Source organism: Bufo bufo, chromosome 3, assembly GCF_905171765.1.
Source record: "Bufo bufo chromosome 3, aBufBuf1.1, whole genome shotgun sequence".
Lineage (NCBI taxonomy): Eukaryota > Metazoa > Chordata > Amphibia > Anura > Bufonidae > Bufo > Bufo bufo.
In genome coordinates, this window is record NC_053391.1 from 511,308,869 (window position 1) to 511,325,607 (window position 16,739).

Genomic DNA, 16,739 nt, shown 5'->3' on the forward strand with positions numbered 1-16,739 from the left:
GGAAAAAATTAATACTTTTTTTTATGTCAGTTTTTTCCTTCAATATTTTTTTTAAATCGTATATCTGTCATCTAATGGCTCAAAGGAGAGGTCTAATGTGTCCTGTGAAAAATAATCTATACATGTAGGTTGGCTCAGAAATTAAGTAGTGATTTGCAGTTAGATAGGCCCATAAAAAAATGGCCTAGTTGAGGGAGGTAAGTAGTTAAAAGAACAGAAACAACTGAAATATCCGATTTAAATGCAGCCACAATTTATTTACAAAAGTAAATCAGAAAATATTTTAGTTACAGAAAACCTTTCTGACAGAAAAAATAAACGTCTTCTTAACAAATAATTTTAGCAAGAACATAAGGCTAGAGAAAATTTGTGTTACATCACAATTCCTGCATAGATTTGGATGCTCAGAAAATGGGTATCGGAAACAATCCCACACCTCCCCACAAAGCGGTGATACCTTATATTGTGCTAAAAGTTCATATAAATATAGAGCCATATGCGCATTTCAATGTAATTTGACTTTTCTATAGGAAGTAAATATTGTTCAGAGTGATGAAAGCCATAGAACTCAATCTGAATGTCTGAAACTTTCTATTGAAATTACCCTCCTTTAGACACCAATGAAAAGAGATGGAAAAAGGACTCAAAAATATTGGGAAATTACATGAAAGCGGCCCTTCTTACATACAGAATTCAGAACACTGAAAGTACAACATGCCCCTTAGCGTTGATTATCCTCTCATAAATATACCACAAAGAAATCTGGTTAACGAGGTAATACAAGAATAAAAGGCAACTGCGGTGTCATATCTTATATATAACATCTATACGGTGTGTAAAGCACATATCCAGCTTGTGCCTATAGATTTACATCTGTGTTTGTTCAATCCTCTTCTGCTACTTCTAGAAGCGGTTCTGTGATGAGAAGACCTTCACATGGAGGTGGGGTGTCCGGCTGTATGGCAAAGAAAAATCTGGTTAGTTCACAGTACCAGCCAGTGACATATCCATTTGTCCATATAATACTAATGATATTTCTGCCTCTTCGGCATTATACTAGCCAGAACTGAAATTAAAAGGGTTTTGCGAGATTTAAATACGGATGATCTCAGGATAGGTCATCAGTATCTAATCAGTGGGGGTCTGACACCAGCGCTCCTATGAGCAATGCAGCCGTCCCTAGGCATCAGTCACAAGTGAATGGGGCTGAGCGCGACGCCAATCATAGCCGCTATACAACGTACGCCGCTGTGCTCAGTGAGCACGGAGAAGGCCACAACGCTCACAGAAGCACCAATGCCTTCTCAAATCGCTGATCAGCAGGAGTCCTGGGTGTCAGATCAGTTGGAGAATAGGTCATCAGTATTAAAATCTTGGAATACCCTTTTAAGGATTTACTATCATTTAGTGAACTTGGTTTAGTGATTTCTTTGAGCCATTTTTGGAAAGGATAGTGTTGTACGCTCGGCATCTATTTTAGCTCTTGCACTTTTCAATAGGACAGATTCATACTCTCTTTATATCCACTACTGCACAACCAGGTTCAGGAGATCTGCCACACAAGACTTTAGAAAGGTTGACAAAAACATTTATAGTGAATAAAACTTTTACCCAGCTTTCCTAGACACAAAAAAAAAAAAAAAAAAGACTGATAATACATTTTATTTACTTAACAGAACCTGACAACTCAAGGGTGTCTATAATAAAGAGGACCTGCTTCCACTACTGGCATGCCCGTTTTAGTAAATTCTTAGACTCTCCACGAAATAACAGTGCTGGAGCATCTTCTGCTACACTTTTTGTCAGGAGTCAGACTCAACCCCCTCCTCTGATTTAATATTGATGACCTATCGTGAGGAAAGGTCAGTAATATCCTGACACTGCACACCCCCGTTAAAGTGACAGAACCGGGCATATTAAAAGTTCATATTCTCACTACTCCTAGTCACAGGTCCACATAAGGCAAGTCTGTACTGCTCTCTGCAGTCCACACCTTTAACAAATGATGCTCCAGAATTGTTATTTCAACAGACATGTCAGGAGATGTAAAAGTGCCTCTTTCATTTATACAGTATGCCTGTTTAACTTCAGAGAGATTATAGTTTGTATGTACTGAAATACAGTTTACAAGGACTTTACAAAATAAATTCAGAGAACTTAAAGGGGATCTGTCAGCGGATTTGTACCTATGACACTGGCTGACCTGTTACATGTGCGTTTGGCAGCTGAAGGCATCTGTGTTGGTCCCATGTCCATATGTGCCCACATTGCTGAGAATAATGATGCCTTAATATATGCAAATGAGTCTCCTAAAGGCTCACTTGCAAATATTAAAATGTCATTTTTCTCAGCAACGCCGGCACATATGAACATGGGACCAACACAGATGCCTTCAGCTGCCAAGTGTACATGTAACAGGTCAGCCAGTGTCATAGGTACAAATCTGCTGACAGATGCCCTTTAAAATATAAGTCCTTTGTGGGTTTTAATTATTGCAGTCAACACAAACAACTGGAAACGCATTTTAAAAAGTGAATGTGTGGATGGGCATTTGGGGTTACATTTACTTACAATACAAAGTAAAATCATTCTTACGCCACTCCTGCATTACTGATCTTTTGGGAAAAAAACCTCAAAATGTACCGCCTCACATTTTATATAAAGTTCTGTTTATGTACTTTGTGCACAAACCCATCATTTCATGTATTAAAAGTAATATCCATTTCTAGGCTGCTACTAACAGAACTGGTTACATTCCTGCTTTCGATTTAACAATGAAGGTATGGGCTACATCTCAAAAATGGCATAAAACTGCCAGCTGGAGACAAGTCAGTAGAAATACATGTCACATCAACGTACATTTAAATTTAATGTAGCAGCTGTTGCAGTACAGGTCGTTGTTCCGGATTCTAACTTCTGCTCCAGAATGGGAGCCTCCAAGGTCTGTTTCACAGGCGACACACTGGAAAAAATAAAATAAAATACAGAAAAATAAGTCATTTATAGCACAAAACATTGCTAGGCCCCTGGAGAGTAAGCCAACATACAGGATACATCGAGCAAAGCCTGAAATGATTGACTAAAGCAGCAAAGCAACCAAAATTATTTGTTGAGGCAGCAGGCAGACATAGCGATCAGCTTCTCTGCTAATGTTTTGCAAAGTTGGCGAAGGTCAGGCAGGGAACAGTATCCGGCACGATGCGCCGGCGGCAGAGGAGAAGCGACTTGGCACCGGGTAAGCAGATGCAGCACAGACACCTTCCATGAAACAAAACCAAACACTGATAAACATTGGAAATCCCGAGAATAAACTCATGGAAACAAGAAGCTGCACTGTCATTACTGGCTTGACTAAAATAAACTCAAGAGAGGAAGAAGAGTTCTTCCGTCTTACAGCTGCAGACCGAGATTTGCACTTACTCAGACTAGCCTTCATTTCTGACTTCGTCTATGCCAAGCCTAAAATAGCCTAACAGCCTGAGAGATTTTTTTTTAATAACTGGGAGAAAACGATGACTTGCTCCAGGGCATCTTTAACCCACAAGGGATAGAAAGAAATCACATTCGTCCTTACTGATGCATTGGACATAGTGTCTGACAAGGAGTCAGAAGTCTCTGAAGGTTTCATACGAATACACATCAGTATATACAGTGTTTACTGGTAATTCACTGTACAGGATATATATGTGTCTTATATTTTCATAGTTTGGCTTTTGACCTTCAGAAAGAGGTCAATATGCTATGACCGGATTTCTACAAAATGTTTCATATTAGACGGGGATAGAACCGTGTCTTGCAATGACCCTTCTACAGTACCTGGCCTTGGGGCTAGGATTTGGGGACTGTGCAGGCAACTGTAACAAAAAAATAAGAGTCATCATCTACGTATCATCTGGATATTATTTCTCAAAAGACCTGCCCCTTGGGACCTCATGTGTCTTTTTAGTGAAAACATCTATGGAGCTTTGATTTTAAAGAGTTTGAAGTTGATTGGTTCCTATGAGAAACAGCTCCACTTTTCACATATTCCAAAAATATTACCAACTTCGACCTTGATCACAGTTTAACTGCTGTAATCTCTGAATCCAATTTATCGATCTTATATTCCTACACAAGTCTGTTTCATGGAAAGATGTCAGACGCAGACAAAATGATTAGTGTTAGTATCCACAACCATGGCAGTTAGTTAAGTTTCTGAAGGAGTAATTCTGACGGCCTCAATGTCTCACCTTAAAACAATGTAAATGAAAACAAAGACCAATAGATTCGATGATCATTGCCGCTCCTTTGCCCAAACTGTTATTACAGTAAGAGCACAATTTCTTCCCGCTCACTGACCTAGATACAGAATAAGAAAATAACTGAGCCCTTGTCTGAAGACGGACAGATGCTCTGGAATGCAGAAATTAATTAAAGGTAAATAAAATTACGCGTCCTGTACAGACAACCAGCCATAAGGGCGGCATGCTGTAAAAGACCTTCATGAAAGAAGAGTTGTTCAGCTGGTGAAAGTATCAAAGACAAATTATAAAATAAGGAGCGAAATAAGCTAAATTACATTAAAAGCAGAAAAAAAAAAAAAACTCATTTAGAACACAGACAAATCACGTCTTCCTATTATGCTGCCACCAAACATGTGTACATACATACACAAAGTCATGCACACTTACATATATGAATTCACACACATATATATATATATACACACACATACACACACACACACATAATGTGCCAAATACATACAGTCACGCATGGACTGAGTCACAAGCTGGATTTTTCTCACGTTGGGCACAGAAAGACAGGACAGCTCTGGCCAGCAGTGATGTGCAGACGCTGGAGCTCTCTTACCCATGGCAGACAGCATACAGACGATCCTTTGGCTTCATGCACATGACCGTATTTTGAAGCCGTATGCTACCTACATTGTTTGATAACACACTGATCCATTCACCTCTATGGGACCAAGCACATATACATATTTTTGTGGCTCCATGTGGCCATTCTGCAAATTACAGAACATGTCGTATTCCTGTCTGAATGGCTGACAAAAATAGACCTTTATATTGATAGGAGTGAGAACAATACTGAATGCACATGGAAGGTATCTGTATTTTGAGGATCTACTGCAGACCTAAATACAGACCCGGCCATTTGCCTTAAAACAGCTCGAGAAGAGGAGCCACAGCGATGAACCAGGTAAAAGGCAAACAAGGGAGATTTTTTTTTTTTTGGTGAATATGCAAAGAACAGCAATTTAATTTATTTTATTTTTTTACGTTCACTTTGAAGGCTAAATTACATTAAAATTGTGTAATGCAAATATATGGAGCAGGCTTATTTTTGCAATTTTTTCCATTGAAAAGCTTTTTAAATGGAAAAAAGTATATTTTTAACTTGGAGATTTATTTTCATTTAATAAAACTTTTTTTTTTTTTTTTAACTATTAGTCCCACAGACCGCTTATACAGTACAGATCATTATACTGTTAGTGCTATACTGACAGTCACCAGCAGGCTGCACCAGAGGGGCACAGTATGCTAGGCATACACTGCAGGCAGGCTTGAGGTCTTTATTAGGCCCCAAGCTTCCATGCAAAGACATCGGCACCCAGAGATCTCACTCCCCAGTTGCTTATGGGAGACAGAGGGAGCTCCCCTCCATCTAACCCACTTAGCTGGCATGGTCACTAGTGACCGTGCCATTTAAGGCGTTAAATGGCAGAGCCCCCACCCTCCACTGCTTGGGTCTCCCTGCTTATTCTGGGCTGCTGTAAAAAATATGGCGGCCTAGAATAAAGCCCATTAATGATTGGTGGCCATTAAGGGGTTAAAAAATATCTTCCATAAGGCTTTTGACAATCATAAAAAAAAAAAAAACTCAAAACCTGTCGCTTTCTGCTTACTTGTTGCGCTGTTGAACAGACGTCTGTGATGAAGATGGATTCTGAGGCAAACCAGATGATGCCACAGAGGTCTGGGAAAGTGATGCACTCTTAACTGAACCAGAAGAAACCAGTGGAAGGCTGGGAGATGGGTTGGGCAGGTAGGCACGGTTAGAGGTGGATACCACTTGAGAGGGTTGACTGAAGTCTTGACTAGATGATAAAGAGTTATAAGAGGATGAGTGGTTTGCCAAGGATGACTGTCTCCACGAGTTTAAGCCAGAGTCTAGGTTGTCTAGTGATTCCCCTCTGTAAAAAGAAATAAATGCTATTAGAAAACAGTTTGGGTTCCTATGTAAGAACTAAATATGTATAGTAAATCGAAAACTTTGAAGGGCTTCTAACAGCTGATTTTACAGGTGCAGCCAGACATTTTCCCTGCAGGTGAAATGTAGTATTTCATGGCAGCCATTGAGATGTAATATATCGACTGCCCAAGTCAGTCAATCAGACAGAGAACCCCACTTATGGAGCAGCTCTCTGTTCCATCTCACAGAGGTGGGTCCCGGGCAGGGGACCACATTCATGGCACCCACACGACCTAATAGGTCATCTGCCATGAAGAACGACAACTCCGACAAGAAATCCCTACCTTCTCATATAATCTGGAAGTGATGAGGTGTCTTTTGTCACACTAGAGCTCCGCTGCCTGATCCAGCTGTTGTCAGTATTAAGAGAGGCTTTCTTCCTCATTTCTCTGATTATTTGCTGTCTTTTCATTTCTGCAGGCCCCTCTTTCTGTGATCCACTCATTGATGAACTAGTTTCATATTCGTAGTGGGTGCCTGTAACATAAAAAAATGTAATTAACTCAAAGGGAATTTTACTGGAACAATTAGTACTTGGATTACATAAAAAAATAACGACTTAGCATCAAACTTCCATTAGTAGAAACCTTCTCATATTTAGTTTGTAATTGCATTAAATCCTACCCAACGAGCCCAAAAGCAATCTGTGCTTTTCTAGAGCCCTGTTACCCTTATTAAAAGGCTCGCTGACAAATCCTACAGGGCATTGTGAGGCTCAATCAGCGCTATTCGCTCATGCGGATCTCGCACGTCCACAATAGAGAGCTACCCTAAAAAATTAGCTGTGGAGCAAAAGTAACTAGCTGTGACTATTACTGGGCACTATGCAAAAAACTATTCTAGAAATGTCCGCTGCATCCAACACATGCCTTTCTCTTGTGCACCCCCTGCAATTTATACTTCATTGTGTAGCAGTCATTTACATGCTATCCATTTTCAAATGGCTGGTTTCACACATACAACTTTGGTGTTTATGAATCCAGTCTACTGGGAATTTTTCTGGCATCGTTTGGAAACCCAATCCCAGTACATTAGATGGTAGGCCACCTGACAAAGGCTCTAGAAAAAGTCGGTGCTATTCAGAAAATGTCTGGCTCAGCACGTGCACGACATACAACAAGACAGCAGGTTATCGGTAAATGCTGTGTCGCAGCCATTATTCGTGTTTTCAACCTCAGACTGTCAGAAGACAATGCTCTCCAACAGCACCACAGAATATCCCACAATCCTTGCTCAGCGGTAGTATAAGAGCAGCACTCTTTGGCACACACAGAAATGTTGGTCCCTTTACTGACCATGCTTACAGTCAAGACCTATTGGGTGCACGGAAAACCAAATTTGCAAAAACAGCACACAGTTGAAACAGCTATTATTAAAAGACTTTCCAGGATAACAATATTGAGGACCTGCAGTAACCAGACACAGCCACTAGACTGTGCTTCCAGCTATGTTCTCAGTAGTAGCTTTGGCAGCAGCTGTGAACAGTTGATTGGCAGGAGGCTTCGGGTAGGAGCCCCACCGATTTGATATTGATGACCTATCCTGAGGAATGGTCATCAATATGGTTAACCCGGAAGACCCTTTACTTCCCAGTGGCAGCACAGGCAGCATTAGCAGAGCAGAAAAGAGAAGAAATGGCCACATGACAGTGCAACGGTGAAAGCCACTGAGGCTCTTCAGACACAAACTCTTTGGACTGCATGTGCCTGGTAACATATACCTGTTGGCAGTGATGCTGAAAAAGGACTAGGTAGAATGGGTAGCCACAGGCTTTTGGTCATGTAGAGTGTAATCAAATTTTTGGATAAAAAGTAAGTTGGAAAGTGAGAAACATTTTTTGCGTTGGTTGAATATTGGTAAAGGGGTTGCCTGCTTTTTACTATTGATGACCCATCAGATCAGCGGGGGTCCGACTCAGACTCCCCTGCCAATCAGCTGTTTGAAGAGAAGGCAGCACTCTGCTCCGTTTACCTGCTTGCCACAGCAATTGCAGTGGTAAACAGGTGGAATTAAAAGTATTGCGTCCCCATTCATTTATATGGGACATATTTCTATGGAATGATTTCTGTTCAAGTGAATTGGACGGAGCCATCCCATAGAAGTGAACGGAGAGGCTATACTTGTAATACACCTGCTCCCCACTGCAACTGCTGCCTTCTCTTCAAACAGCTGATCGGCTGACGATAGGTCATCAATAGTAAGAAGCGGAAAACCCCTTTAATGGATTATAAGCTCTTGTGAGCAGGGCCTTCACTTCTAGGCCCTGATTTATCATAGCCCAGCAGCATACACTGCTGGATGCTGCACCTGATTTATGACTAGGTGTACACCTCGTCATAAATTAGGCACGGCATCCGAGATTTACGCCAGCCCCTGTCTGGTGTAGATTTTTGTGTTTTTTCTACGCCAGAGAAGTATGGCAGGGCTGACGACCTCACCATGCCCCCATCTCAGAAAGTGGCATGTCGGTGGAGTAATGGCATTGCACAAACATTTTTGCACAAATGCTGTTAAAAAAGTCGCAAACGTGCAGTTTGCGAGTTTTTCACACCACTAAAAGTGACGTGGTTTAATGATAAATGTATCCCTTAGTGTTTCATTTGTGTACTAGCCTGCAATCCTGTGATGTCTATCTTAATTTGTACATGCACCCTCTGAATTGTAAAGCTCTGCGGAATATGGTGGCTTATATATTATTATTAATGTATATGATAACTATTACTACGTACTAGAAAGCAAAAGGAAATTTACATTGCAGCAGGTGCTTACATTGGTAATAAACAATAGCACACAGATCTGACCTCATGGGGGAACTGAACTACTAAAGGATTTTGAAGTTTATGGCAAATCTTTCATTAAAACGTTTGGACGTTTCCCTTAAAGTTTATGCTGGGCGGTATACTGTAAAGGGGTCAAAAACTTTTTTAAATCGTACTGTGCCGGAAGGAATAAGGACAGCTTTCTAAGAAGCATCACTGTGGAATAGATCATGCTGTGTGCCTCAGCTATTGCATGTTCCCATATTTCACATTCAAGAAATGGGCTCCTATGAATGCAGAAGCGCTTTCTAGGGGTCCACTTCCTGGAAGGGTCTGGAGTGTGTATTAGAAGTATGCGCCCTGTCGATAGTCAAGTATCTGGTGAGCTGTTTTACAGTAGTATAGAGGCCTTTTAAAGATCAGAGTTTAATATGGTTAAGCAGCGAAGCCAAGCATTTGCCCACCTTGGCCTGGATAGTCTCTCATCTCAGAGACATTTTGTTTTTCCATGACTTCCATTTCTGATGGGAGTTTTTTTGGTTGAGACTTCACATTATGGGTCTTGTTTTGTTCATCTTCAAACACCCAGTCAGCAAAACCATATGCCTTCTTTCCTTGTCCGCCTATATATAATGATTCATGTGAATCGCTGGTATTTCAAGCATTTGCCTTATAACTATAAAATAATGAGGGGGACACTACTAACCAGTAGCTTTGCGTTCTAATTTATCAGGGTAATAAACTATTTGCACATGATAATGACAATTTAGTAATTTTTTGTCATTATCATGCTACAATAAGGAGAAAAATGGCAACTAGTCTAATGTGGTGCAGAATGCAGGAAACAGTCTGTCTGTCATACATATTTCCATGTGCGTTGTAGTAACATTACATCACAATGTACCATGAGTCCATGGGCGTTCTATATGAACATAATATGAATAATAAATGCCTATTGCACAAACGTTACGTAAATTGCAGCAAAGATGGTCAGTGTGCACAACTTAATATAAAAGAATTGTAAAATATTAAAGCAACACTTACCATTTCCTTGATAAGCTGATGAATCAGGAGCATCTCTATATTTGCTGCTAAGAAAAACATACGAGACCACTGATTTACACTAAATGCATAAACCCATCTTGTATCACCTTAAATATTAATTATGTACATAAACTAAAATGATTTTGACACGACAGATTGTATTTAAACTATACACATCACTATTTCCCTTTAGACTTTCTTTTTAAAGGTCCTCTAGCTTCCAGAAATATGCTTCTTTACAGTTAGACCAGGTTCTCATATGCATTGTGAACTCCAGCAGTCTGTTCTGGTGGAGGAACAGATTGCCAGAGTTTACTGTATCCGGCATATATGCAGGCTTTCGGACGGATAAAAAAAATAAATAAAAGAAAATACTACATGCAGTATTTTTTCTGTCCGAATCTCAGTCTGATCCTATTACAGTCAATGGGGGCCAGAGGGCACACGGTAAAATCCGGCTATGTAGGATCCAGAGAGCTCCAGCCGCAGATGTGAAAAAGGCCTTAACTGACCAGTTAAAAAAATAAAATAAAATAAATAAAATTGAGGAAACATGACTGCCCTCCTACAGACAGACCTCCTGTCCAAAAATTAAACCAATCCCAGATCTTGTCTTGTTTGCAGTTTTTTTTAAAGGATGCAAACATTGTATCAGGTTTTTTTTGGGGGGGAAAAAATTTAGAACAATAAATAATAATAATAATAATAATAATAATAATAATAATAATAATAAAAATTTGAAAGAGGTCTATCAGCTAGCAAGTTCAGCCATATCCGGTACTGACATGTCACAAGAGATGGAAAACAAAACATGTTACATGTATATAGACACAAAAAAATAAAAAAAATTACTAGATTGACAAGAATATATTTGCAGTAGGAGCTTAATAATAAAAAAAATTAAAATCGCTAGGGGTCTGACCTCTGGTACCTCCACCAATCATGACCACAGGTACCCTCAAATCCACTGTGTGAATGGAACGGTGGGGTGCATGTGTGACCACTGCGCCATTCACTTCTATGAGACTGCCAAAGCTATGGATAGGTGATAAATATTTATAGGAAAACCTCTCTAAAATGATCTAGTACCCACCTGCTGTATGATGAATAATCAGATTCATCTAAAGTCCTGGATAATCTTGAATAAGATGAACTGCATGAACAAAACATGAATACATTAATGTATGAACACATTAACATTTCTATAATCACATCTCTCTAATAGACATTAAATCCATTTTAACACACTCCCCACCAGTCACATCAAAAATGGAAAAAACACTCCCAAAAATGTCACTTTTTTATGGAAGATTTTGATTGATCGGTGAAGGGGGGTGGTTTTCAACATGCACAGATGTCTATGTAAACCTTCCTACTGGGACATGTACAGCCAAAACAGAGTGTGTCTTTTCTCTCCTCCTGTAGCCTGTCAGGAATCTCTCCCACCTCCAGGCTGGGTGAGATGACAGACATCTTAAGGAAAAAAGTGCTATTTTAACCCTTCAAATCTTGGTCTGGCTTGGGCTTGAAAGCAGACAATCTAAGCTTTAAAACAAGCCCACGATCACAGTGCTCGGTGAGAAACATGGAGAGATACAGCTATTAGAAATTGGCATGGGAATGAAAGCTGCAGGTACAGTATGTACAGCTTTCACTGGGACCCATTTCTAAGAGCTGTAATTCGCAATGTATCAAGGCTAGTGACACGATATTGGTCTTGTTCATGGCCTAAATCTTGTTTAAAATTAGATTATCAGATTTAAAACAATATCATCGTGACCGTAGCCCAATCACAGCCTATATATAGCCCTCAAAAGTGCCCTTCCACACAGCCCTCGAACAGTGTTGTCCTTTTCTGCCTGCAAAAACACTGTTTTGGATGATCAGTGGGGGGATGGGGGTTGAGGTAAGAGTTAAATGAACAGTGATAAATGCATGGTATTTGATGTAAGTCTTATATTGTAGAATTTATCTGAAATTAAAAGTACACTTAAACAATTGCATAATATGTAAATCAGGTTTTTACAATCTACTTTTTTAATTATTGTATTGATAGTAGTATTGATCATAAAATAAAAATCCTGAAATGTTCGTTTCCACACTAGCAGCAATAGGCTGTTTTTCTGACGCTTACTTAACAGCTTTGCTGTGTGGACTGGGACAGAGGAGCAGTTATTTAATATCTCTAGAGGATGGGAATTTCAAAACAGACAGCAGCTCTAATATACCCCGATATGTATTAAATAAAGTTTGCGATTGACAACCTTAAAATTATTTGGGTCAATAGCTATACTAAAATAATTAAGTAAACTAGTAAAATTAAATTATATACTTAAGTTTTGGTGAGAATTTGTGAATCATACTGATTAAAATGTCTACTAAGTATTTTGTTATAAAATATTCTTTTAGCAAAGAGAAACAGTAAATGACAGTAAAAATATTACAAAATGATAGACTTCTCATTTTTAAGTAGATTAAAACCAATGTCCAGCAGTTAGCTACACTAACCTGATGACTGGTCTTTGGGTTCGTTCACTTAGTAGTTTTAGCCTTTGCTCTTCTTCATCTTCTTCTTGTTGTTTTTTCCTCTTCCATTCCTCTTCTCTAAGTCTCCTTTCTTCTTCCTCTTTTTGTCTTCTGTTTTCCTCTTGCCTTTTTCTTTCTAATTCTTGCTGGTGCCTGCGTTCTTCCTCTGCTGCCTGGCGCCTACGTTCTATCTCTGTTACCAGGCGCCTACGTTCTTCCTCCGCTACCTGGCGCCTACGTTCTTCCTCTGCTACCTGGCGCATACGTTCTTCCTCCGCTACCTGTCTACGCTGGGCTTCCAAATAATTCAACCTTTCTTCTTCTTCCTTTTTTCTTTCACGTTCTTCTTCTTGCCTCCTCTCATTCACTTGAAAATTGTCTTCACTGCTTAGTAAATCTTCAGACCGCTCTGTTCTTAAGTATGAAAAAGGGCTATGTGAAGTCATGGACCTGCTGGTATTGAATGGTAGGATCTCTGGTTCCTGTCACAATTGTAAGATATGGATTAGTTGTCTTGCTTAGAAAACCCTTTTTCAAAAAACACGTTAAGAGGAAAAAGTCCCCTATTCACAATCTCCATCTACTAAACGGGCAACTTAAAAAAATTATAATAATTCTTCTATGAGTAAATGAGTAAGCATACAAATGTATTGGCTGCTGTGGGGCAGATTTGCATCATAGTCAATGAGATTTTAAAGCAACATGTCCTATGCCATATTTGTGAAGCTCTCTTGCAACCCAAAGCAAAGAAAAATGCACAGAACGATTCCTCACTCTATCCCCATATCTGAAATGTAGGCATAAAAATAGACATACACTCGCACTACAGATTTTACACACTTGGAGGATGCCAGCAAAATAAACCTTTTAACCAGTATTTGAAGAAGGTTACAGCGCTCTAGAAGGCACAATGAAAATGTAAGTTTATTTACTGAACTCAGTCCAACCTTTCAGTCCTTCCATTAGAATTCCCATAGATTTCTTAAACATATATTTTCATATTTCCATCAACAGTTCTACTCCTCCAGAAATATGGTAATAAATGTGGGGCTGGCCAACTACCATACCATGCACACGAAGGCCATAAAACTTCACAGAAAAATCATAGCAAAATCTTTCACATGTAAACCATTTACATGAGGAATTCCCTGCAGATTCAAAGCAAATTTCACCTCGTCTACTTACAAAGTTCTGAAATTCACAGCGGATATCAGCAGCATGCATATGAGTGTTGTCTTGTACTCTAGTCTACTGTGGCTTTCACCTACTCGAAACTGCAATTAACATCCGCAGCACATCGGTCATGTCGGAATTCACCCTTTGGCTCCCACATTCCCACTGATGCAGTTCTCATCTTATTGCCAGCCTGCAGCATGATTTCAGAACAGGGCAAAAGGGTTCATCAGACCACAACACCCAAACTGCTCACTAGTCACACGGACAATTCATCTAGTGGCTGCAGAGGGCTTAAAAACGGTTTGCTTCTCTTGCCATGCTCCAAGCTTAAAAGGGAATCTGTCATCTAGTTTTACCCTATGAAGCTGCGGATATGCACGGATAGATCTCTGCTAGCGTGTCTGCAATATACCCCTCCCATAGCTCTGTGTGGTTTTATTTTGTTTAAAAAATGATTTTATAGATAAATGTAAATTAGCCAAGTAAGGCGTGGTTACTTACGGTTAAGGAGCCCAGCCACGCCCCCTGTGAAGGAGCTCAGCACTGCCTGCATCCAGGAATCTCCTCCTTGCTCACAAAGTTACAGTGCCGTAATCTCACGATGCGCGAGCTACCGCATGCGAAGTTGGTTCACTGAGGCTGATGCCAGCAAAGGGAACAAACACTTTGGCGGCACTGTGCATGCGCTAGCTCGCGCATCGCGAGATTACAGCACTAACTTTGTGAGCAAGGAGGAGATTCTTGGATGCAGGCGTGGCTGGGCTCATTAAACGCAAGTAACCACGCCTTGGGCACCTTACTTGGCTAATTTACATATCTATAAAATCATTTTTTTCAACGAAATAAAACCACACAGACTTATGGGACAGGTATGTTGCGGACATTCTAGCGGAGATCTATCCCTGCATGTCCGCAGCTCTATAGGGTAAAACTAGGTGACAGATTCCCTTTAATGTTAATGATGCACTAGACTGGGGCCTCTAGTCATAGCCATGCAAACAATGCTTTAATAAAATGTAATGAAATGTGTCAAGCATTTCCTCCTGTCACAGGGTATACCAAATATATAACTAACAAAAGAGCAAAAGAACAAAACTAAGAAGACAGGAGATATGGGTCAAACCTGATCAAAAGATCTTCCTTTCTCGGCTTCTTGCTGAGCTTGCTCCCATTCTTCTTTAAGTCTCTCTTGTTCCCGTTTGTATTTTTCCTGCCAATACAGAATTATAAATACTGAAATCTAATATATACTTTTAATATATTTTAGCTGTTCACAGAATAAAAACCACATATGGAATTCTACTCTTTAAGAATATGTAGTCTCTGTAAATTTGATCGATGCCAACTGTTCTTATGTCTGCAATTAATTTTTACACCTGTAACACCCCGAGTGGCATTACCACATCAATGCCCTGTTTCTGTCTGGGTATGCAATCACAATGTCATTTTATACATTTATTCCAGGTCCCATATATTGTGCATTTCCTGTTATGCATCTGTTTATGTTCAAATGTAATGTGCTGGGTTCACCAGCAGGTGGCACCTGTGTGTTCCAGTGAGTTGAGTGCTAGCTGACCCCTGCTAAGGGAGCAGGTCTATAGTGCTGCGTCCCTCCTGGACGGGCGCTGCCCACACCAGCCAGAACACTTCCAGTTCTGCTGGAGCAGAGAGACCACTTCTAGAAGTCTCATTAGCCAGGAAGAAGTTGCCCTGTGCCTTGCCATAGAGTCAGACAGAAAGAGAAGTTGCAGCAGAAAGCAAAAGGAAAAGTTTCTATTTAATCCTGACAGATGTACCAGAGCCGAATGTGTTTGCCTGCCATTTTCATGCTAAAACTTGCTGGAAACCAAGACCAAGTCTGTAATCAGTTTGAAGAAACGTTTCTGTAAAGTAAAGCTGCAGTTGAACTATAAACAAAGTCTGGACTCTTTCATCGTCCTCTCCACCACCTATTCACCCTATTTGCTCTGCTTCATCCGGCGATGCCTCGGGTTCCGGATATCCAGGTAGGAGCACCGTGACAAGTGCAAAAACCACACCAAGGATGCAGATGGAAGAGGCCAATTTCTACAGATGGGATTGGAAAAAAATACTGCACACAGAAGGCGTCTTTCTGGACAGAAATATGGACAAGACTGTGTGCTTAAGCCCTTGTGTTTCATGACTTGGGTTACAAAATATAAACTTAAAAAAAAAACAGTTATTCTTATTATAAAGTATTACCAGTTTGGCTAAATGTCCTGGATTCTATTTTACTGGTTCTAAGATGGTATCTGCCCTTGAGACGTCAACCACAACAAAATTATTTTTTTCGTCTGCTACTGGGCAAAAACCATTTGTCCTATACTAAATAGAGTGTGCGGATTACAAATCCAAAGTCAGAATTGTTGTAACAAGTCACAAAATTTTGCTATGCATAAGTATGCCTAAATGAATGAAGCACTTGGAAAGCATTGAATAATTTTGAACAGAACGAGTTTTCCTCCAACAATTACCTGATCTATATCAAAATTTGCGTAGTAAAAACAGTGTATGAAAATGTAATCGAATAACAATTTCAAAAAGTCTTGTTTTTCAGTTTAAAAGTCTTACTTTAGCAAGGCCCTGTACTGTTAAAAGTACTTCAGGCATCTGCTTTTGCGAACGGTCATATTTTCCCGTTGCAAAAACCAGCAGTAGTCCCCCATTAAGTTGGGATTCCAGCAGCCTTGATACCCGTTCTCCATTGTAGAAATATCTTTATGGAACCGCTCTCCGTGTTCGTCACTTACATGTCCCAAATTGGGTGGGAAAAAGTCAAGATGGGAATGTAAGAAATGCACTTTCAATGACATTCGGCAGCCAAGTTGTTCATATGCTGTAAGCATGTTGACTACTAAGGTTGACAGCATACTGTAGTTTGCAGCTTGTCTGTTCCCAAGGAAGTTCTGCACTACTAGCACAAATGCATCCCAAGCTGCAAGTTCCAGAGGGTTCAGTTTT

At 40.0% G+C, this 16,739-nt stretch overlaps 1 protein-coding gene across 1 annotated transcript in view; it reads right to left on the reverse strand.

Annotated features, from left to right (window-relative positions):
• Window positions 1-231: 231 nt before the first annotated feature.
• Window positions 232-16,739, reverse strand: part of LMO7 (LIM domain 7) — a 155,446-nt gene continuing 138,938 nt past the window's right edge. Inside the window, 10 exon segments of the mRNA XM_040422350.1 lie at window positions 232-955; window positions 2,860-2,962; window positions 4,230-4,338; window positions 5,906-6,193; window positions 6,537-6,729; window positions 9,476-9,634; window positions 10,056-10,102; window positions 11,149-11,208; window positions 12,564-13,063; window positions 14,881-14,967. Of these exon segments, the coding sequence (XP_040278284.1) occupies window positions 933-955; window positions 2,860-2,962; window positions 4,230-4,338; window positions 5,906-6,193; window positions 6,537-6,729; window positions 9,476-9,634; window positions 10,056-10,102; window positions 11,149-11,208; window positions 12,564-13,063; window positions 14,881-14,967 (1,569 nt within the window). The 3' untranslated portion in view covers window positions 232-932.